General features: G+C 42.2%; 1 protein-coding gene across 1 annotated transcript in view; it reads left to right on the top strand.

Annotated features, from left to right (window-relative positions):
• The first annotated feature begins 1,516 nt into the window (after positions 1–1,516).
• The window catches only part of TEX10 (testis expressed 10), a 97,337-nt gene continuing 74,341 nt past the window's right edge, over positions 1,517–24,512 (top strand). The window contains exons 1-5 of the mRNA XM_075586407.1: positions 1,517–1,933; positions 4,425–5,140; positions 6,814–7,060; positions 21,167–21,276; positions 22,226–22,464. Coding sequence (XP_075442522.1) covers positions 1,754–1,933; positions 4,425–5,140; positions 6,814–7,060; positions 21,167–21,276; positions 22,226–22,464 — 1,492 coding nt within the window. The 5' untranslated portion in view covers positions 1,517–1,753. The remainder of the gene's footprint in view (positions 1,934–4,424; positions 5,141–6,813; positions 7,061–21,166; positions 21,277–22,225; positions 22,465–24,512) is intronic.

The following is a 24,512-nucleotide window of genomic DNA, read 5'->3' on the forward strand; positions in this document are numbered from 1 at the left end:
TTGCATGGAGTGCGGTCCCTGTTTCTAGCCATATCCCAGGACTTTTTAACATCACTAGACCTAAGGGCTTTGATTCAGGGTATCCTCGATAGTGCTCTGCAATTGTGGAAGTGTGGGTTCATGTGAACCCTTATTTTATGTAACCATTTTTAGTATGTATTTTTAAGTTCATTATAAAGGTCATTATCTTTATTAATTGTGTTTTTCCCTTTTTGCGCTTTCTTTTTGTTTGTTTGCATAATACAAACATTAACAATAATCTGCATTGATTAGTTAGAGGTTACAATTATAAAGCATTTCTCACTTAAGTATTGAAGGTTTCTCTCTCTCTCGCTCTCTCTCTCTCTCTCTCTCTCTCTCTCTCTCTCCAAAATATCCAAGGTTTTATACTTGGAATGTTAAACACTTATAACATATAAATTGTATGTAAATATTAAACTAAGATATCTCTTCAATACCCTCCCCCCACCTCCCCACTTCCTACTCCCTCTCTCTTTCTGTTCTCCCCCCCCCCCCCCAAGGGAGGAAAGGTGGAGGAAAAAAAAGTAAACCTGTATTAGGCTAAGATATGTATGTGACCATATAAACTGTATTAATATATCAATGCCTAATAAAAAAAAACAAAAAGAGAAATGGCAACTTTTGAGCATCTAAGTAAGTGGGATTTTGAGTTTCTAACTCGATCCAGAAGTGGAATTAATGAAGAGTGCTGATGTGATGAACATGACCATGAAACTCAATTGAAATCTATGGGACTGCTCATGCAAAATAAAATCGGTGAAGACAGTCTGGAATCAGGTGACATAGAAAATACCGCACTGTGGGTCTATGTATTGTACAGCATCAAGGCAAAAGTGGGGTAAAAACATCTGCAGATGTATAAAAAAATAATTATAATGGGATTTTTTTTCTGCAATACATATGATGTAGTTATTGTGCAGCGAACCAGGGGACGGGGAACTAGGAACAGGGACAAGACCCTCGCAACTGCTATTCTAGATTGACTAAAGGTGCTACAATCAGGAGTGAACATATACTGTATGTGAACTGGAGAGGAAAAGGACCCCACAGGAGAGCACTCTTGTATAGTTAAAAACGTGTGGTTGTGAGCGTGATGAATAGTGAGTGAAATAAAATACTTGTTTATTGGAGAGACGTACTCATTAAAATAGTAGCAATATTTAATGGCTTTAAATTCGGTGTAGTTATTGTGCCCCAGATTGGCTTCACTTTTTTTTTGCCTTGACACATAAACCACTACAGGGTCGGGGGGGGAGGGGGCAAAATGTTAAAAGCAAAATGTGTAATCCCGTATCCTTTTGATATATAGTTTTTTTTTTTTGGCAACAGGACTGCGCTAGGTTTGCCATAATATACATATGTAGCATATTATCAGTTGCTTCTGTAAACCTGTACTCCTCGTGCTTGGGTAACTGTACTGATTTTGGATGAGGGCTCTTGCCATAGAAGTAGGAGGAGCTTTGCCTGAGTGACCTGGAAGTAGTTAGCTATTCTCAGGGTTGTTCATCCTGGTGCAGTGCAGTGGATGAGATTGCTGCGTGGGTTTATTTTTGCCCAAACCGAGCGCGGGCGTAATGTTGTGAACCAGACGTTCCTTTCATTCGTTCCATTGCAGCACGCTGGCCGTGGACTCCCCTCTTTGCAAGACATCTTGCAGGGGCAGCTGGTTCATTAACATTGGCAGTGCTGCTATTACTATTTTAATCGCTTGTCCGATCTTCCCGGCTCCAAGATGACCAATAAAAGAAAGCGTCAAGAAGATTTCCAGAAAATAAAGTTGAAAGTTGGGAAAAAGAAACCCAAGGCAGAGAATGCCACGGACACTAACTTCAGGACGAGGGCTATTCATCTGAGCGAGCAGTTGAAGGAAGATCGATCACTTCCAACCAATAACAGAAAGCTCAACATCACGGTATTAACGTACAACATGTGTCTGATACATTGTTTTTATTCACGTTTGCCTGTGCATGACTAGGCGATATTTATTTTCTTTGGTTTAAAAATGTTTCATTCTTGATAGAAATTTTTATAATATACTTTTTTGTTCTCAACCTTAAATGTACATTTTCATTTAATAACCTCTATACAGATATTTTCCCCCCACTTTGATCTTTTAATACAAATATATTTGTATTTCAACTTGTGAAATATCTTTGCTTATTAAACACCTATAGTGCCATCATAAGCAATTACATGGCCCCCCACCTACCAACACCTATGTTATGCTGTGCCCCAGGAAGATCATTCTTTGACGTTCTGAGGCCCTAAAACATATACGAGGCCCCAAAAATTAGAAATAGTTTTTTTTTTTTTTTTAAATCTGACTGAAGGGACCATTGAAAATATGAAACTGAAATGAATGAAAGCATTATACTGGCATTGTTATATACAAAGATGATGATGTGAAGATGAAATGAACAGTGTTTGCACATCACATTCATTGTAATATTAAAACATTTTTTTTGTTATTTATGGAGAGCAAAGTCATTGATGTTTTCAAATCAGAAGCTACGAAGTGTGCCTCTTTCGGTGCACATGATACTTAGGGTTATATTTAAATGTAAATGTCCATATTTATAGAGAATCTTATTCGCATCTTAATCATCTGACTTTAAAACGCATTTTTAAAAAAAAAATCTGTTTTGGGGCCCCTCATATTGTGAGGCCCAAGCTGTAGCTTAGTTAGATTATGCATAAGGCCGAGTTTATAGTACTTTCTACGGCGACTGCGATTTTGCGCAGCACCGTCGCAAGTACATGTCCGTCGCGGGTGCTCATAGTGGGCGCGATGGCGACCATGTGACGTCAGCCGTCGCGATTGCTGGAAGCCAGAAGATTTGTATATTTCCAGAGATCGAGGGGTGACGGCAAGTGAGCGGTTCAGCCAATGAGGGCGAACCGTTCATGGCGATGCCCCCCGGTCACGATCTCTGGTCTTCTGCACCAGAGTACCGGACGGCTGACGTTGCGTAACCGTAGCTCCTACTATAAAGTTGGCCTAAATCTGGCAACGACCCCAGACAATGGGTGACAGGGTTTCTGATCTGGCAGCACTTACGAGTGTTTTTTACATTGAATTTTTACAAACACTGGTGCAGATTTTATATGGAGAAAAAATATTGAATTTCTGATGAATTGTGGTTCCCTTGGCAGATGTGGTGCTACTTTGTCGTTTTGTAGAAAGACTTTAATTTAAAAAAAAAAAGCTGGCCGTAGAATTTAATTTGAATGCTTTCTTCTTAAAAGCGTCACCGAGCTTTGGAAATGCACTTCTATAAAGCTACATGTTTTCAGGACTTTCCTACCCAAATGGATGAGTCAGTAGTTCTGGTTACCCCACAGTCAGTATGAAATACATATAACATACAGGTGGTCCCCGGTATCCGACGGTCCGTTTTCCGCATAAAGCAGTCCGCTGGCCGCATTATCCGACATCGGAACCGCTTATCCCGACGCTACTGCCATGGGTTAACATGGACCCGTGATCCGAGGGTCCATTATCTGACGATTGATTCTGGCGGATAACCGACGACCGCCTGTACTTGTCTTTTTAATGCATTGCTTTTTACACCAGATTCTATTTCCATTTCTCTTTACAGTTTTTTGTTATACGTTTTGTCTAGCTCTGTAATGTTTTATGACACTGATATCCCTATCCCCATAAATGTACACACCACCATTTCTTCAATGAAACATTTTATGTTCCCAATGTTATAGCTGGCACACCTTGTCATGTGTGTTGCCTGCCTGCTTCCCTGAAAGCAAGCAATATCTTATTAGTACAGCAGAGTCATGGATATTCGACCTAAACGAGACCAATACTTTGTCGGATAAATTTGCACCCCCCCTTCTCTCTCACTTACCAGGCTTGGCGGCTGTGGAGCAGCACAGGAGTCAGGGAGCCGAGCAGCAGTAAAAGACGATGTCAGCGGAGGGAAGACGTTGAGTCAGCGGGCGGCAGTGGCTTGGATGTGGCAGGCGAGGACATCTAATTGGAGCAGGAGCACAGGAGACGGAAGGGGAGGTACGCGCCTTAACACCGGAAGTTGACCAGTGTCTGACTTTCGGCGCCGTTGTTACTGCGCGTACCTCCCCTACCATCTCCTTTGCTCCTGCTCCGATCGGATATCTTCGCCTGCCACAGCCAAGTCACCACCGCCGGCTGTGTCAACGTCTTCCCTCTGCTGATATCGTCTTCTACTGCCGCTCCGCTCCCTTACTCCTGTGCTGCTCCCGCTGTGCCACCGCCGCCAAAAAGCTACCCCAGAATATTTCCTAATCTGAACGGCTGGACAATTTCACAATGAAATGTGTGATCATATATTTTTTCGAAATTAAAAATGTGATAATGTTTTCATACTTATTGGCCATAATCTCCTGAATACTCTTGTCTCCTTCTGTAGGATCTCCTCTCACAAATGCACCATTACAATGCTGGAGTTAAACAAAGTGCCCTTCTTGGTCTCCAAGAACTTCTGACTTCTCATCCTTCAGCAATTGGCACACATATATCCAGTATAATGAGTGAAGTGGCTGCTGTGTTTACAGACAAAGACCCAGCTGTAAGAGCGGCTGCCGTTCGCCTTCTCCAGTGTTTGACTCCCATGATTCCACCAGAAAAAATTGCCCCTTTTTTCCCTCTTGTAAGTGCCCACCTCTCTAGTGCAATGACTCACATTATAGTAGGTATTCAGGAGGACTCATTAAAGATCTTGGATGTCCTTTTGGAAGAGTATCCGGATTTGCTCACTGACCGTAGCAGTATGTTGTTAAATAATTTCTTGGAACTTATTTCTCATCAGAAGAACTCCAAAGGAATGAAGAGTGGGGATAAACCATCTGCTTGGACCCTTTCTGTAAATCCTAACAGAAAGATTACTTCTCAGAAATGGAGGTTAAGTGTGCTAACTAGATTAAAAAAATTTCTTCAAGCATTAATAAAACAGGCTGCGTATAAATTGTCTGATGGAGAAGGACTTCCAGAGAATCCGGAAAGTGTTTTGTCCTGCCAAAAATCTTTAGATATCACATGGATGGAGCATGCTAACGGCCAACAACCTATTCAGTTGTATGAATATGGTGGAATCCAACCAAGTATTCATTCACCATTCCGATTAAGGTATTTATTTTAGTGTGTATGTATGTGTGTGTGTATATATAGATAGAGAGAGAGAGAGAGATAATAAAGATGATAAAGAATATCACTTGTGAGCACATTCACATGTTAGACAGGTCTGCAACCCTGCCTTTCAACCATTATCACCTAACATACAGTGCTCCCACTGCAGCAAGGGATTCTGGGAAATGACATGCAAATGAGCACACAATGTGTCACCTTTTGCCTGGAATATCCATTCATATGGAGCCCATTTAAGCTAATGCTTCGCCGTTCACACAGCTTTTAAACACAGCATGGGACTAGCAAAGCATGTCTGAGTGTATACATCAAACGACAGAGAAGCCCAATGCTACTTTCAACATGACAGAAATACACAGTAAAATACTTTATATATTCTCTTGAAAAAGGGTCATTTAGTTTAACCCTTTGGCCAAAGCGTTGTAAGCTTGCGAGCCACGACAAGGCAGACACCCGTTTGCAAGTCCTAACACTACCAGATAAAATACTAATATACCTCTATTAGGATTACAATTCTCATTTACCTCTATTAGGAGGGAGAAAGACCACATTGGATCTATATCCAGTAGAATGAAAAGACCTACTAACTTGGGAAGGGGCGGGCTTAAAACCTGGGAAGGAGGAGCCACCAACCCCAAACAGCTGTTGTATACATATGCCACGCTCAATAGCACTCCATTTTGAAACTTAAATACATACATATATTTTGTGGGGGCTCAGGGATTCCTAAAAAGAGCTTGCTGGGGTTTTGTGTTCTGAGTGTATATATACACTTTTGTACATTATCCAATTCCTTAACTTTCCATACAGATTACTCATTGGGTAATAATACCCGAGATCACTACAAGATTTTTTGTGATGTCCATTCTCCTAGTATGTATTCGGGGATGAGTGCTCAGGTTAATCTTGTAGAATTGTCTGCCATGCTAGTTGACAATTACACTTTTTACTTTTTTTGTTTCTACATTGCCCTCAATTACCTCTAGATTGTAAACTCGCAGGAGCAGGGCCCTCCTTACCATTTGTATCTGTTTGTGCATGTTTGTCCTTTATTAGGTATGGAACTCTGTTTATGTAATTTACATCTCCCTAACCCTTTTGTACTGTTCTGTGGAATATGTTGGCTCTTTACAAATACACAATAATATAACCATTTGAATTGATATAACATAAGTAATAGAAATGTGCATTTGTCATCTTTTGAATTTCGGTCTTCCTTGCCTTACTCTTTAATGGAGTGTTTCTAAACTTCCTGTGAATTCACTGCAAATTTAAATTCTACAAGATAATGTTTAATCTTGGCCTTTATTTTTCATACCTGGGAAAACACGTCTGATTTTAATATATTTTTGATAATTAGTTTATTGGAGCATACAATACAGTTCAGTATAGCGTTCCTCCCGTTTGCTGAAACATTTCTTATTTTGCCTTATTTTGTGTAAAAAAAACAAAAAATGAATAAGTTAATACCTTCTAGTGTTCAGGTCTTTGGTACAAATCATGTTTGAAGTAGTTTCCTACCTTAGTTTCATTCTGTGCATACTACATTTCATTGTACTCGGTTACTTTTGTTCAATATGAAGCTACTCATTTAATGTCTATTGTATATATTAAAAGTTTTTCTTGACTCCAAATCTTGTTTTTGTCTTTCCCAGGACCTTGGTGGGGATAGCTGGCAGCACAGATGAAGGGCTATCTTCAGCAAATAATTTGAAAGTATTCATTCAGACAATCATCCCACTATTGATTGAGTGCTGGGTTGAGGCATCTCCTGGTAAACTCCCAGATGATGTTTCTGAAAACTTTCTTGAACCAGGATCACATAATCTTCTGCAGCATGTACTCAGCATAATTTCTCTTCTATGGAAGCTTGGTGAACACCAGAATGAATCTCAGAAAATGGTAGGAAAGATGAACTGGAATAGAGGAATTTAACGTTTGTCAATTTTTGAATAGTTATGCTGGTGTAATTTTATATTTGTTTTATGGGTTAAAAAGTATTTATTTTGAGTGTTTATTATTTTACTTAAGATGTTATTAATAGTCTCAACACAATAAAAATACTTTGCTTTTTGGGGGAAACTACTTAATGTGTGCACTCATTTTGAAAGTCTTGTCTGGTGTGGTGAGGTGCAGTCAAAATTGGTTAAATAACTAATTTTAAAGCGAATACCATAATTTCACTTCAATGTTCTCAGTTAAGAATATATAGTGGAATGAAAGACCTGACATTTTTTCTTCATATTGTCAAATGACATCGCAGCAAAATGATGCTATTAACTGGGTATTTTTCTATTTATCAATAGAAACAGGACTTAATATTTATTTTTTGTAGTTTACTTTTACTTCTTGAAGTTATGACCCTTAAACAAAATTAATGAGTATCTAGTACGACAGCTCAACCCTGTTATAGTGCGGTCCTCGGGGGCCACCCGATCCGACCGCGTTATAACCGGGGTCGCGCTAATTTAAAAAAAATGGCCGCCGCGCGCCCGATTGGGAGGGGGGAAGAGGTGGAGTGAGGCGCCGGCAGCCCTACATGTCCCCTAGCAGCCACTGTAATTGTCCCAGCATTCCCCGCACTCTTCAGCAGCTCCGCAACATCCAACCACCGATTTCCCCCCACCCTCTAGCCTCGCACCGATCCACCCCACCCTCTAGCCTCGCACCAATCCCTGCACCCCAGCCGCGCACGATCCCCGCACCGACCCCTCCCTCGCCCCCCAGCCTTGCGTCGATCCCCGCACCAATCCCCCAGCCTCGCACCGATCCCCGCCAGCAGTCCCATAATGCCCTAACAGCTGACACCAAAGGTAGGGGGGGAGGGCTGTGACACCAAAGGTAGGGGGGGGGGGGCTGTGAGTGAGTGATTGTGAGTGAGTGTGAGTGAGTGTGAGTGAGTGTGAATGTGTGTGTGAATGTGTGTGAATGTGTGTGTGTGTGTGTGTGTGTGTGTGTGTGTGTGTGTGTGTGTGTGTGTGTGTGTGTGTGTGTGTGTGTGTGTGTGTGTGTGTGTGTGTGTGTGTGTGTGTTTGTGCGCAAAAAAAAACTAATTTTTTTTTTTAAATTCGGGATCCACGCTCAAACCGCTTTATAGAGGGTCGCGCTAGAACGGGGTTGAGCTGTATTTTTTATTTGTTACTTTTTATTTAGCATTTTCAAGACAGATTCACAAGATATTTAACATATATCACATAATGCCATTTACAGAACAAGAATTTGGGGTTAAATAACATTGGGGAAGGAAAAAAAAAGGGGGGGAAGGAGGTGACGCAGGTTGCAAGACAAGTACAAGACATACAGTGCTACAATTAACATTTATGTATATATTCCTACAGCCCTAGGGCTCCAGTAGATCCATATATCACTTAGAATCGTATCTGTTTATGAAAGTGTGTAAACCAAGGCTCCCAAGTATCAATAAATCTATTGATAAGCTGACAATCTCGAGGTATGCCACATCCTGTATTTTATTGCAAACACATTGGAAAGGGGGCGGGGTTTTATGTTTCCAGAAGCGAGCAATAGAGCATCTTGTTGCATTAAAGATATGAGTGATTAATTTGGACTCAAGGTTGCTTAAAATAGGAATTGGCGCCCCCAGAATCACAAAGTGGGGTTTTTAGGAATACAGAAATCAGACACCTTCTGCCAATTGGAGAATTTTGTGCCATAGGTGTTTAATTTTAGGACATTCCCACCAGATATGTAGGATGGAGCCCTGGTTGCCACATTCCCTCCAACACATGGGCGAGACACTTGGATAGATGGAATTTAGTTTTACAGGGGTGTAGTACAAACAATATAGGATTTTATATACATTTTTCCTTAATCACAACACAGGTGGAGTTTTTACCTGCTGCCTCCGAAATATCTCGCCAAGTTTCTATAGTTAGTTGAGTTGGTGAATGTGGTGCTCCAACAATCAGATATGGTTCTATCTGATAAACATTTATTCCATTAATGTCCAGATGTAAGTGTAATGTCCACAGAATGATCACTGACAGTAACTGAGAGGGGTATGTGCCTAGTGGTGTCCACTTTACAACCACAGAAATTGACACCAATAAACACCCAATCAGTATTTAATATACTGTATAAGACAATGTCTATAGGGCACTCGGGCCCTTTACCTGTTGACTTGTGGGAACATTCACAGCATCTGCGGTGTGCAATCCGTCCGTGTAGAAGATCCTAGGTAGTAATGTGCAAAACAGAGCACAGTCAGCAACTTTCAGCTTTGAAGAAAAGGGAAAAAAAATTCAAGACAAAACTCCAAAATAGCAGATCAAAATTTAATTGCAAGCTTATTTATAGTTCTATTAAGTTTCCTCTCCCATGCCAACATATACAGCTCAACCCCGTTATAGCGAGATCCGTTTTTTTTTTTTGCGCCAAACTTTACGCACCCCCCCCCCACACCACACCTCTGGTGCTGGGGATCGTGGTGGGGCTGCTTGGGGAACGTGCTGGGGCATCGTGGTGGGGGTGCTGGGGCTGCCGACGCCTCACTCATGCCTCCCTTTCGATCGGGCGCGCGGCGGCCATTTTTTTAAAATTAGTGCGACCCCGGTTATCACGTGGTCGGATCAAATGGCCCCTGAGGACCGCGTTATAGCTGGGTTCAGCTGTAATTGCCTGTTTTAGGGTCACTGTGGATGTTACGGATTGCATGGTAGAGGACAGAGGTGATTCCCTTTGTTTAAAGATTGAGTGTTACACCAGGATTGAAATTGGGTCATTTTTAATGGTACTTTTTCTTTGTATTTAGATTGGATAAGCTGTAGATATCTTTAAAATTCGGTATTTGGAATGTTAAATTGTGATTGTATTGTAGGGAAGGTCTTAATAGTATGTAGATCCATCACGTCCCTCACCCTACTAACTCCATAGATTGGGTTGGTTCTTATTGTAACCTGGCGAAAAAGAAGATTGAGAACAAAGGATACATCATGGAGAAGGGTGTGGTCAAATTGTTTCTGGATTTAAGGGAATCCCACAAATTACATGAGAAGGTTAAAACCGGATTTTTATATATGGACTGTGGCCTGCTTGTCGTTTTCAGCCAGAGGATATGCTGGAGCTCAGGGTGGCAAATCAAATCTTCCACTTCTAACCATCTTTTCTCAATTGAGTTTTGCCAACTGATTGCCCTAAGTGGGCTGCTTTGTAATATCTTTTGAGCTCCGGAAGCACTAATCCACCCTCTGATTTGGGGCGATATAGAATGGATCTGTTAATCCTTGTTTTTTTGTTTTGCCAAATGTAGCGAATTATTCTATTTTGTAGTAGTTGCAATTCTTTGTCCTGACTTTAACGTGTAGTGTATGGAAAAAATATAGGATCTTAGGGAGGATGTTCATCTTTATCAATGTGATCCTACCGAACCAGGATATCTGGTAGGAGTCCCAGTTGGACAGATCCTTGCATACTTGTTTAAAGAGAGGAACATTGTATACATTTAACTGTGTGTTGTAATCTTTGGTGTGGTGGATACCTAGATATTTAATTTTGGGGGGGGGGGATCCCATCTAAAATCAAAATTTGTTTGGATGAGTTTGACACTGTGGCTGGGTAAATTTAAGTTTAGAGCTACAGATTTTGTATGATTAATTTTACAACCTGAGAGCTTAATAAAGGTATCCAAAATTTCGACTAGTTTAGGGAGTGAAATTAAGGTTTTGTGATGGGACAGTATTATATCGTCGGCAAATAGAGCTATCTTATATTCATGATTTTTAATGTGGATTCCTAAGATGTTGGGTTTGTTTCTAATTAGGGCTGCTAATGGTTCAATGGATATTGCAAACAAGAGAGGGGACAGGGGACATCCTTGGTGGGTTCCGTTATTTATGGGAAATGAGGAGTTGACTGCATTGGTTTTGACTGTGGCTGAAGGGGAGCTATATAAAATTTGTGGCTAGCGAACATGCCAGTTAAGGTGGTCAAACGCCTTTTCGGCATCTAGTGATGATAGGATGGCTGGGGATTTGGATTGGTGAGCTACAGTATATGAGTAAGGTTGACAAGCAGTCTGGTGTTATCCAGAGCCTGTCTCCCTTTTATAAATCCTACCTGGTCCGAATGAATCAATTTAGGCAGCACTGGATTAAGTCTATTTGCAATAATTTTAGCGTATAATTTAATATCTGTAGTTAGTAGGGATATTGGTTTGTAATTGGAGTAATTTCAGGGGTCTTTGCCTTCTTTGGGAATGATTGCTATTGATGCCTGTAACATTGTTTTAGATGGGGCTTGTCCTGCTAGAAAGATGTTGAATAATTTGGTGAGCTGGGGGATAAGGCCATTGCAATTTTTAAATAATAGAGATTGGAAAATCCATCCGGACCAGGAGACTCCGCCCCCATCCCCTCCCCCCCTCCCTTTAGGGATTTAATCGCACTGGATATCTCCAGTGGTGTAATTGGGGATTCTAGCGGTAAGATATCTTCAACCGGAAGTTTTGTAAGGTTGCATTTGGATAACGAATCAATGTCTGCTGACAATTGAGGTTCCAATGTCCCCCTTTGTCTCTCCGGCAAGTTGTAAAGAGCTGTATAAAAATCTCGGAACTCGAAACAGATATGTTCAGGATCGTAAGTTATGCCACATTTTCGTGTGTTAATACTGTGCATTCTAGATAGGCGTTGCTTTGTTTTTAGTTTATTTGGCAACATTTTGTCTGCTTTATTACTTTTGTCATAAATGTTTTGCCCAGACCATGGCCTTCTCTGATCTGGCGGCTAAGAATTGGTTTAGTTCACCTCTTGTTTGTATAATTTGGCTATACATTTGTTTTGTTGGAGAGCTTTTATGAAGCTTTTCTAATTGTTCTAGTTTGTTAGTTAGGGTTTCAATTTGATTTATTTCCTATTTTCTTTTCCAGGAGGATAAGGCTATTCATTTCCCTCTGATCACTGTATGGGAAGCCCATAAAGCTGTAGAGTGGGGGACGTCTGGAGTGGAGTTAATGTTGAAATATCACATCAACTCCTCTGAGACTTCAGCTACTGTATCGTCATTTAATAATAGATATTCGTTTAAAGCTGCAGTCCAGGCAATATCCTGCATGTGTGGTTTTTTTAAATAAAAAAGTTCTGTAGTAAAAAAAATACTTTTAGCATTTTCTGTTTGAAAAAAAACTACTTTGAAAGACCAATTTTCTTGTATTCTATTTTAACAAGCATGCTTGTTCCTATAGCAACGATTTACAATCCCCATATTTAAAGATGTCGCCAAACTTTGCCGATCAATAGACGGAGAACGAATTGACCGGCAGCTATGCAGTTCTTTAGGTAATTAGAGATTGCCCACATGAAACTATTGAAGTAAAAAAATAAATAAAAAAAAAAGAAGACTGAACTGCAGCTTTAACATGCATTGGCTGAATTTTTTCCCCTTGCTCCAATGAGAAAAATGATTGAGTGATCAGACCACGCCGAGGACAAAATATCTGCTTTAGTGATATTTCTACATAAGTGGTAATCTATGAAAATGTAATCGATTCTAGAGTAGCTGTCTTGGTGATGAGAATTAAAGGAGAAATCTTTTGCTAGCGGATTAAGCATTGTCCAGGAGTCAACCAGGCCCAGACGTTTGGTTAGTGCTCTTAGATGCATTGCCCCTGAAGACTGCGGGAGATTTGGGTGATGTTTTGTCCATAGATGGATCAATAATAGCATTAAAATCGCCTCCAAGGATTAGTATGCCCTGTTGGATATCTTCAATTTTTTTTAATTAGAGTCTGAAAAAACTGCGGTTGACCTTCGTTAGGGGCATAAATATTGACTATCGTAATTTGGGAGGAGTTTAGTGTGCCCACTACTATCACGTATCTACCACAACTATCTTTTTTAATAGATTGTAAAGTAAAGTTCAGATCTTTATGAAATAAAAGAGCAACTCCATTTTTTTTATTGCTTGTGATGCCTAATAGATTTGGGGATATAGTTTACTAGAAAGAAGGTGATGGTCCCTCTGTCTCAAATGGGTTTCCTGGAGGAGAACCAAGTCTCCCTTCAATCGTTCAATCTCCCTGAGAGCCACTTTACTTTTTTGCGGGGAGTTCAACCCTTTCGCATTTTGGGAGTTTATATTAAATGCCATTTATATTACTATGGTAGTACTTTGTGCAAAGTGGTGTAGCATAACCAACATTGTTTGGAGACAAGCCGCTGGGTGGGAGGAAGGGGCGAAATGGGAATAGTTAAGTATTCTGTGTGAAAATGACATTGATGACATGAGGGTAGTGGGGAGGGAGGTTGTCACGGGAGACCATGGTTATTAACACCTTTTCCTACTGGGAATTTGATTGAAAAAGACACAGCAGTAAAATACATTTTCATTTATTCCAGCATTTGACATACACACAAAGTAACACAATTTACACTGCAAACACACTTAGGGGCTCATGCAGAGAGCATAGATAAGGAAATAGCGCCATCTTCTGGCGAAAAAACTAGCCAGAAATCCTTAAACTCGGGAGAAAATGGCGCGATTTTTAAAAGTGCTCAGAAAATTTTTCAGAGCTGTAAAACTCGCCAAACTCGTGGCGAGAACCTGAAACTCGCCATGCTAATATAGCGTGGTATTCCAGAAGCTCCGAATAGCTGGAACACGCCAATATGTGCATTAGTATGGCCAGGAAAAGTTGGCAATTTGCAGTTTTTTGCCGAAATGAGTTAATGACGTTCTCTGCATAACACCTTCACTAACGGCAAATCTGTGGCTATTTTACAGCCATTTTAAACTTTTTTAACGTTCCTCTCTGCATAAGCCCCTTAGTGGCAACGGGGCTAACGAAATAATATCTTCCTTAAAACGAAAAGTTAAAACAAACGACCTCTGTAGGAGCCCTTTCCAATGACCGGGAGGTACTCGTGGATGTCCTGGAACGCAATTCGGCATGCAATCCCAGCCGCGACCGCTTCGTCCTCAAAAAGCGGGTCATAGAAAATGTCTTGTCAAAATCTCTGAAGCTGGCTCACGTCTATTCCTTAGGCCGTGCGTACAGTGCCCGCGACGGGTGACCGCGACGCCGCCCAAAAACAAATACATTGCTGCCGCGTGTGCTTATAGTTAGCGCGACGGGGCGTCGCGGACTTCGGAAGCCGGGAACATTTGATTTTTCAAGGGCTGTCGCCTCATGTGACAGCCCCATAACAAATCAAATGCCTGGATGCCCGCAACGCCGTCGCAAGCAAAATATAACTTTCGCTAGCGGTGACGGGTGACGTCACCTGTCCCGTTGCCAGTCGCGGGCACTATACGCGTGGCCCTACAGAGCATCTTTGAATTTGCCGCTGATGGTTTGGCGCTTTGAATCTGAGGTCCTGATTGGCTGCAAGGTTTCTTATAGGTTTTAGAGTCCAATTCAGAAATCACTACAACCAATCAGGCTGGAAGGAGAATTCCCACGCGCTATCACCGGTTTGCTGAAGTCGGGTGGGTACCGATTTGGATTCTGCTAAGGGGCATGCACCAACCTGGCACCTCTGCCTTTTAGCATATCGAGCCCACCCGCTGTCCAGGCTCCGCAGAGTCTGGGGCAGGGCAAATGGTCACTGGATAGCCCTTTTTTAGTCCAGAACGGAGGTACTCGGGTATAACTACAGTACTCCTCCTGTTCCAACACCTTGGCATCCCTGAGGCTTTCAACTCCGGGTCCCGAGTAGACTCAGTGGCACCAAGCTTGGTAGCCATCTGGTCTCTCGGAACCACGGACTTGGAATCCCACAGCCACATATAAACGTTACAAGCATTCACATTTATTAAATAAAACCTTTAATAAAATTATCTTTGCTTATGTGTCTTTGTGTTTTAACGGGTATACATTTTCTGATCCGGTGTCAGGAATAGAATAAGAATATGTTCCCTACTCTTAACAGCCTTATCCCTGGTACACTGCACAACCCTGACTTTACTGTACCACACAATAAAACCCTTACAGCTGTCTGACATAGCTGGAGCACCCCCTGAACCCCTATACCAGGTTCAGGTTAACTTGGGCATGGTCTGGGCATACCACCATATGCTATGGACCCCGGGACCGTTCTGGGTATACCTTGATCCCCCATGCCCTCTTTACTTTTCCAGTTTGTGCTGTAGCAGGGAATCCTGGCGGTGAGTCGCAAGAACGTTTCCAGGGTAGGATTTTGTCGGAGCACTGTGCTTCAATGTGCCTGAGAATCTTACCTGATTCCCGGGTACATCTTTGGGGTATCCCATAACTCGGGAACCCCGCTACATAGCAACAATCTGACAGAAGTTTATCCCCGAAACCCACCCTCAAACTCACAGCCTCGCAAGCTCTGCTGCCCAGCACCCCATGAAAGGCAAAACAAAATACTGAATTGTCGCATAATTTATACATAGTCTCAGGGATGCATACACGACAGTTGGGTCCAAGAGCTGACACTCTAGGACCTTTACACACGAATTAGGGGTAACCAAATGGGCTGAACCTTTTATTATTGAGCCTGGTTACCCCCTCACCGTCAGAGGGGAAACCTAACTGGGGTAACCTTGAGGCCACATATCCCAACCTGTGGGGGGGGGGGCTGTACTTTAAAGAGACTTGCTGGAAAAGTTGTCTGCTTCAGAGCCTGTGTGGATGGGGGGGGGGGGGGTAGACTCGGACCCAAGAAGGTCCACACCAAAACAATTCTACATTTACATGCAGAAACACAGTGAGTAATAGCAATCTCAACATAACAGTTGTAGTAGCAGGGGGCGTAACTGGAGAAGGGGGACAATACAAACTGGGAGGCCTAATCCTCCAACCCTCTGATATAGGATAAAAACTATTAACAAGACAGACAAGGAAAATATAACAGATAAGTACATCTGATCCTAACTGGGGTAATGTTCCTTTAGACTTGGCTGGTCAGAAGAATCTTACCATGGACTCTCCAAGGTCTCCACAATCCGTGTGGAGACTAGTCTGATCGGGAGAGTAGAAGAGAAGTTAGGTCGACAATGTGTGGTGAAAACCGTCCATTATTAAGCTGTGTTTAGACATTTTGATGTGTGGACCCAGTGACTTTTGACCACGCCGATCTTTGTGGTTTTGGTGCAGATACTCCGGTGTCCTGGGGTGCTGCCTCCAAAGCGGGTGATTTTAGGCCCATGGTTTCAAGGGTTGATGTGCCCACTTCAGGCGAGGTCAGGACATGGAATATATTTTTCTAAGAGAACAATAGCTTGCAGGGAAAACCCCATCTATATTTGAGTTGGTTTTCACACAGGGTGAGTCTGATCGGACGGAATTCCCTACGCTTGGCTAATGTAGCCTGAGCCAGGTCTGGGAAAAGTTGAAATGTGGATCCTTCAAACTTTATTTGGCTTTTAGCTCTGGATGCTCTCAGAATTGCTTCCTTTGTTCGGATGTAGTGAAGTCGGACAATAATGTCCCGTGGTTTGTCCGCCGCCAGGTTTTGGGACTTTGAAGCTCTTTGAGCTCTGTCAGTTTGAAGTTGATCTTCCGTCAGGGCCGGGACAAGAGTTGTAAAGAGCCTTGACAAATATGCATCCAGAATGTCGTTATTTCCTCAGACGTGTTTCTGATCCTTATGTTATTCCGCCTGGATCTATTTTTGGAGTCTTCCAACTTTTCTAGTATTGAGTGCACCTGCGTTTGTAGTTCAGCTATGTCCTTGGAGTGTTGAGCCTGCGTTTGAGTTGTGGCTTCTATTTGCTCATCCATTTCAAGTATGTGTTCAGTAATGGAATTGATTTCTTCTTTAAGGTATTTGTATAGCTGTTGGGATTCGGCAGGCATTGCTTTTTTAAGTTCTGTAATGAAGCCCTCCATGTATTTTCTAGACACAGCTTGCGATTCACTCTGGTGACGATTCTCTATCCGAGCTCCTTCCTTTTGACGTGGAGCAGCCATTTTCCTTAGGCCGCAATGATTTCTGCTGGAAGAATTGTGAAGCTTCCTGAGAGAAGGGTTGTTTAGTCTTAAGAGGCATGGTGTGGTGGTCAGGATATTTCGGTATTGTTTAGAGTCAGATTCAGAGAGTTTCACTTAGTGCGGACTGCTTTTGCTTTATTTTCTTGATTGTCCCCCTTCTACATGGGACCAAGTCACAGTGTGGTCATTTTTTTGAATCACGCGTGTACGTCCCTTTTCCATATGTATTTCAGTCAGTAATGGGACTTGATTTTAATGGTTTAATAATATGCGTATTTTAATAGTGGTCAGATGCTTACAGATATTTCAGTTTATTCACAGAACCTCTGTGTTACGCCGGTGCTGCCCGCAGGCCAGACACGTCCCCTGTGCTGAAGTGGGAGGTAGGAATACACGCACCCGCAGCAAAGGGAGCGCGTCCGGAGTGTGGTATTAAGTGTTGCCAGGCCAGATGTAAGTAACGTAGACAATACTTGCCGGTACCGGGTATAGGAGTAGAATAGTGATTGCCTTGCCGAGGTCAGGGAGCGGAGAGATGAGGAAGGTTGAAGTCCAAGCCGTGATCGTGGGATGCCAGAGTATACGTAGTCCAAGGAGAGCCGAAGTCGTGAGCCATAGGGGGTAGTCGTATGAGCCTTGTCAAAACCTGTAGTAACCGAGAGTACACAACACTTCCATACAGAGATTATGTCGAGCTATGAGTGAGGGCTCTGAGATGCTAGATAAGGCTGGGCTGACCAATCGGGAATGGGGGCGGGTCAGGAGGACTGCAGGGAGCCTCTCTGGATAGGTGTGGCTGATACAACCCAGGTGAGCACTGGTAGTACTTTGATTACACCTGTGTGGTGTACAGGGGCGGAGCCTCACAGCAGGAGTGGAAGTAGAAGAGTGGGTGCTGGGCGCGCGCTCTAAGCCTTGTGTGCATGCGACCAGCGTTGGAGGACACACGTGTGCGCGCGGGACGGAGGACCCGCGTTTTGAGCCCCCTCAGCCACCGTCTGCTATTCTGTGCTGCTAATGGTGGCTCCTTCTCACTGCCTCATGGTCTTGATGGCCATCTTGGATCGGCCCCGACATCTATCTCAATGCCTCCATGGACCAAGTGACTCACGTGTCCACCTCCCCCATGCACCACCCGGGCAGCCAGGTGCCAAGTTACTCCCCCGTGACCACAAGTCGCCACCCCCAGAGATCGGTGCACCGCGCAGGATGGCCAAATCAGGATGGCCGCCGCTTCACCAGCGCCACCGCCGGCAGCACGACCTCAGGTTGCTTGTGCGGGGGGAGGGGCCTCCGGTGACCCGAAGTTAAGGGTATTTACTATGTCCCAGGATGAGGAAAGGAGGGAACAGGGCCCGCGGCGCCACCTCACTCTCCATCCACGCGGCCGTGCTCTTCTCCCTGTCCGGCTGTGCAAGTAGCTAGCAGCTTCCCCCGCGGCGAACAGGCAGCAGCCCTCGGATTTCACCCGTGACCCCAGCAGGCAGTTGGTTGGACCCCGCGCTAGTCAAGCCTGACAGGCCCCCGAGGCACCAAGCTCCGGGGTCCTTTATTTTTGGTCCAAATTCAATAATAGTGGCATTGGGATGTAGCTTGTGAGATAGGATGTTAGGATTTGCTGATTTATTTTTGGATTTGGCAGCGATTGTAAGGAGATGGCAGATGATTGAATTATACTTGATGAGGAGCTCTAATCTTATGCGGCCATTTTACAGCATTCCAGACCCCTTATTTTTTTTTTTTTTTTTTAATGTATTAAAAAAAAAATCCCTTTGAGTAGGACTTCATCATTTTTTTTTTTCTTACTTAGGACAACATCCGTGTTACCTGAAAGACTAAGGCCTGGGACATAGTGAGTTTTAAGCTCGCTGAGCCGCGCTGAGCAGATGCACAAAGCCCCTGCATCTGTCATCAGCGCGGCTATAGTTTCTCCCTCCGCATGCGCGCTGATGCGTGCGGAGGCTGAGAAACTTTGCCGAGACAGGCAGGTTTGAAATTTGCCGCTCGGGGAAGCGGAGGAGCGGTAACGTGACCGCTCCCATCCAATGGGAGCGGGGGACTAGCCCCGCCCCCCGCCCCGCCTCCTGGCACGCCTCCGCTCTGCCCCCGCCCCCAGAGCGCGCTCACTGCCTCGCCTGCAAGGACAGGGAAAAGCCCCATTTTCAGCAGGCGAGGCAGAGCAGGAGCTTAGCTCAATTATCATTATGCTTAAATATATTTGTAGCATGTATTTTTTTTAAATATTGAACTTGGATCTAGGGTTGGGCAATATACCGCTACCATAGTAATACCGCTGTAATAAAAACTGACAGCTGATATGTGAGCAACATAGTTACATAGTAAATGAGGTTGATAAACTACATCCGTCCAAGTTCAACCTATGCTACATTTAGACGACAGATACTGTATCCTATATTTGTACTTATAGTTTATTGATCAAGAGGAAGGCAAACAAACCCCAGTGAAATATCATCTAATGATATCTCATTAGGGAAAAATACATTCCTTCCTGACTCCAAATATTGGCAATCAGGTTACTCCCTGGATCAATATTCTTCCCATGTTTACTTATTTGATATATCACTGTATACCTTTCCTTTCTAAAAAGATGTCCAACTTTATTTTAAGATATCTATTGTATCTGCCATCAGTCTCCATGGGTAAGGAATTCCACATTTTAACTGCCCTTACTGTAAAGAACCCTTTCCTTTGCTGGTGAAATCTCCTTTCCTCCAATCTTTAGGGATGACCCAGAGTCCTTTGTATTGCCCATGGGATGAATAGTTCTTTTGAAAGCTGCTTGTATTGTCCCCGAATATAATTTTATATAGTCATCAGCCCCTCCTAGATGCCTCTTTTCAAATGTAAACACATATAATTTAGCTAGCCTCTCCTCAGAAATCAGATTATCCTTACCCTTTATTAATTTGGTGGGTTTTCTCTGCACTTTCTCTAGTTCCATTATGTCTTTTTTTAAGGAGTGGAGGAGGAGGCCCAAAATTGCACTCCATATTCAAGGTGTGGCCTTACTAATGCTTTATAAAGGGATCTTGTTTCCCTTTGATGCTACTGCATGACTTTGGGCACTATTGCTAAGCCTGCTGCCTACAAGCACTCCTATATCCTTCTCCATCAAGGATTCTCCTAACTTATCCTCATTTAATTACTTGATGCCGGCTTGCGGGTCAGAAGTGTAGCTTTGAAGCTGCAGTGTGTGGAGTCTCTCACAGAGTTATCACACCTAGACACACACTTCTCACTACCTCTCTTACGGGCCACACTTCTCCCTCAATTTACAAACACTTTTTATTAAAAATTAATATAACCTATTTGGACAATTCTTAATATATAATAGGTTTTTCTTGTAGAGCACTGACAGTGTACACTGTGCTGTACATATAATTTTTATTATTGGTTAGATAATCAAATGTATCCTTTGTTCTTTTAGTGTAGCTACTTAACAACATCTACAGTGACCCTTTCCTATACATTTATTAATCAATTGTTTTACCACTAAGTAATACATTGAGTTACCTCTCTTTTTCAAGAATATCCTGGGCACAATTGTGATTTGAACAGTACATGGTTGCATTAAATGACCAGCGTTATAAGTTCTCTTTAAAGACATTTCACGAACAGTTAAAGCTAATATCATTATAGGTGTATGTAACAGTTAGACTAGATTAAAATGGGAGACTGCTGAAGTGTTGAAAGAACTTAGACCAGTGGTTTCAGTCATGAGGAGCAATGGGATTCTTTGTTGAACCTTGGGACCATGAACAGTCTTTTGGAGTCAGATCTCAGGTGATAAGTGCTGCCGATAGTAGGGGTGATGAGTTTGTTCACATACGTGAGTAGCTTGTCCAGAAAGTATTTGAAGGCAAGACAGAAAAAATGTACTTTGTGCCTAGACTCAAGTGATAGCCAATCTAGTTCTTTGAGCATTTCGAATGTCATGGAATCTATTTTTAAGTAGTAATAAGTCATCATAAAAGTAATGCATTCTTGTTTTAATGGCTTCTCATTACAATAGTAACAATTAAACAGGGCAGGATGATAACTTAATTGCATTTTGTCTTTTGTGTATTTCACAGGATGGATGGCTTAGAAAAAGTTACCTTAAAGACTTCAAATATCATTTTATGAGTCACTTTCCTTACTCCTTACTTGAAACAATGAAACAGAAGAAAAAATCAAAGAAAAGGTAGATTTTACAAAAAATGTTTTAATGTCTACTATTTTGATTTTTAAATGGCATAAGAGATCCTTTTAACAAATGTAGTTCCTTGAGTGCAGATGTTTTGAAGCATTTTTGGGGATGTGACAAGTGACACTGGAAAGTATGATACACATGTATGCATGTTTTTTTACCATCCCCAAAAAGGTTTCTGCGCTCAAGGAAATATGTTTGTTAAAATGATCTCTTATGCCATTTTTAAATCAAAATAGTGTGGGGAAAGCCATTTAATTTTTTTTTAAAATCCATATCTTTTTAATGACAAGTTCATACAGTATCTCTTGAATTTGTGTTTTGATACTGATTCCATGTTTTTGCTGTTTGATGGGAATGGTGTCAAACCTGTGGGTTTCAACCACCCGCAGTACTGCCATGTCCATATTGTAAATTGTCCCTTAAACTAATGGAGAACCTCAGTCTATCATGTTAATTGTGGCCGTGGTTAGTTTCTAAGGAAGATCTGTTACCAGTGGAGAAATATTTGGTTTGGCAGGAATTCTTTATTTTTTCAACATGCACTTGTAAGCATTACTTTAAAGAGGAGCGGGAATGCAGATGCCATTTGTGTAGAGAAACAAAATTGGATAGATCTTCAGATCCCATTCATGTCTCAAAAAGTTAATGGACAAGGAATGGGGGCCTCACCTCCAATAGGTGTAATTAGATGCATGCTTTTCTAAAAGAGCATGCACACCTGGGTTGATTTTGTAATTGCAGGTTACATTTTGTAATTGAGTAAAATAAAGAGTATCACTGTCATCTTCCAATATTTGTGCCAATCGGACTCTATGAAATGCGTGCAGCAACAAAGTCCTCTACTCCATGCTTTGTGGACTAGGAAAGTTATTTATATTTTTGATGTCGCTTTTCATAAAGAAATATTTAATCCATTTCAATTCATTTTCTATTCTTTTAGTAACAAAGATGGCTCGCTTTCCCATAATGGTCTGGACCATCTACTATTAAATTTAACATTGTGTGACATCATGGTCTCTCTGGCAAGTCCTTCCACCCTGCAAGAGGATTCGGGTTGGCTAGGGATGATTAGAAAATTTGTGACCGAGAAACTTATCGATGGGTGGAAGTTAAACTGCAAGCAATTGAAGTGGTTACTGGGGGTAACGAGCAGACTCTTAAATATACAAAGAAACAGAGGTAAGTAATTATACGTTTGGCTTTCTAATTTTACTACATCTGTACTTGTGCCCGACAAGTTGAATTCTATGCTTTTGGACTATAAGCAGGAAAATATTAGACATTTTCCATAAAATAAAAGTCTTCTCATCCACCTTTTTAAGAAATTTCATTTTAGCTGAACATTTAAATGAAGTAAACTTTGTATCATGTAATTCTTTGCCTTGTGGAGCTCTGTTTGTAGCATGTTGGTTCCAAGGGAAGAAACCATCCCAGAAAGAAAAATGTAATAATGGAAGAGACCTATTTAAGGGACTAAATATGCGTGATTGATAAACTTGCTAAAATTAGAAAGCTGTATTTGAAAAATGTAGGTTAGTTTGTAAATATGAGCTGAGACTTGATTTTTCCCTTGTCACTTTTTTGTCTGATGTAATGGTGTTCAACAAGAGCTTCCCCTGTCAAAATCTGTGTTGACAAACTCTCTCCCCCCACCCCCAAAGAAAAGGAACTTGCACTGAATTTCCGAATAAACAAAAACAGTCACACATTTGTTTAAACATGGTTATTGGTTATGTTTGTTTAGAGATTCCAGTTAGATCATTACAGTCTTTATCAAATATGTTTTGGTCGACTGCCAGGGATTGCACTTGTTAAATGTAATATTGTACAATTGTAGGGGGTCTATTCATTAAGCTCTGATAAATGTGTTTCCTGTGAGAAAGTGGCTGTTTTCACACAGATTTGCAGCTTGCCATTTTCATAAAGCCCTTATCGCCCATCTCAGCTGCGTGACAACAGACATTTTGGCACAATTTGGTTCTTGCTGTGCAATTCTGTATGGTATGGAAATGGGGTAAACTTGCAAAGAACATTTTAATGGTTTATTCATCAAGGTTGAAGATTGCCTTGAACGTCACAACTAGAATTCTCGTCTACCTCAGGTAGACAAAATAGGGCTTTTGGTGAAAGAGTAGAGTGTGGGAACTTGTCCCCAAACTGGTGCTCTAGATCATGGGGGCAAAAGATTTTCCACAGGGGGTGCGATGGTTACAGAGGCCCCATGCTCTTCCCCAAGGCATTTAAATTAAATGCCGGGAGATCGCTTGAGGCCTCTGCAACTTGTCTTACCTTTTCTTCGACACATCGCCATGGCAACATGGAGTTACATGACCCCGCTGCATTATTTCATGCTGAAGATGAAGGTAAGGAGGGGGGCGCGAGCAGGGGGGGAGAGCAGGCAGGGGGGCGCAGCAGGGAAAGTTTGTGCACCCTTTTTCTAGATCGCTGAAAGAAAAAGCATATATGCTACATATGATAACTTGAAAAAGTTTTATATGACAATCAAGGGACAGTATTCATGCTGCATAAACGAAGGCTTAAATAACAGGCCAATGTGATGGTGTAGACAAAAAAAGCACGGGGGGGGTGGGGAGGAGGAGAAGGGAACCGAAACACCCCAGCCCCTAAACACAAGTGCTCCTCAAACTAAAACTAAGCAGCAATGTGGACCTGACTTACTACAATTAAGGTTCCTACGACTTGGTGCCCCAGCCATTGCCAAACCAATTGCTTCCATAGTCAACTCTATCCTGTCTGCAGGCCATATCCCTAAGACCTGGAAAACTGCCAGAGTTGTCCCAATCTTCAAAAGTGGGGACAAAAACAATGTCTCAAACTACAGGCCAATCTCACTTCTCCCAATTCTATCCAAAGTCATGGAAAAATGTGTCCACTCCCAATTAAGCGATTACTATACCAAGACAAATTTCCCTAGCCAATTCCAATCTGGCTTTCGTCCCAAACACTCCACCGTAACTACCCTGCTAAAAGTTTGCAATGAAATCCAGTGTGGAATGGAATGGGGACAACTAACTGGTGCAGTATTCCTAGATTTTGCAAAGGCTTTTGATACAGTTGATCATGCTATCCTGCTTAACAAACTCCAGAGCTCTGCAATAGGGAAGCATGCTTTAAACTGGTTTCAGTCCTACCTATCAGGTAGATCCCAACATGTGTCCATCTCAGGCTCTAACTCCAACCCCCTGGATATCACCTGTGGTGTCCAG

The sequence above is a fragment of the Ascaphus truei genome, chromosome 2 (genome assembly GCF_040206685.1).
Source record: "Ascaphus truei isolate aAscTru1 chromosome 2, aAscTru1.hap1, whole genome shotgun sequence".
NCBI lineage: Eukaryota > Metazoa > Chordata > Amphibia > Anura > Ascaphidae > Ascaphus > Ascaphus truei.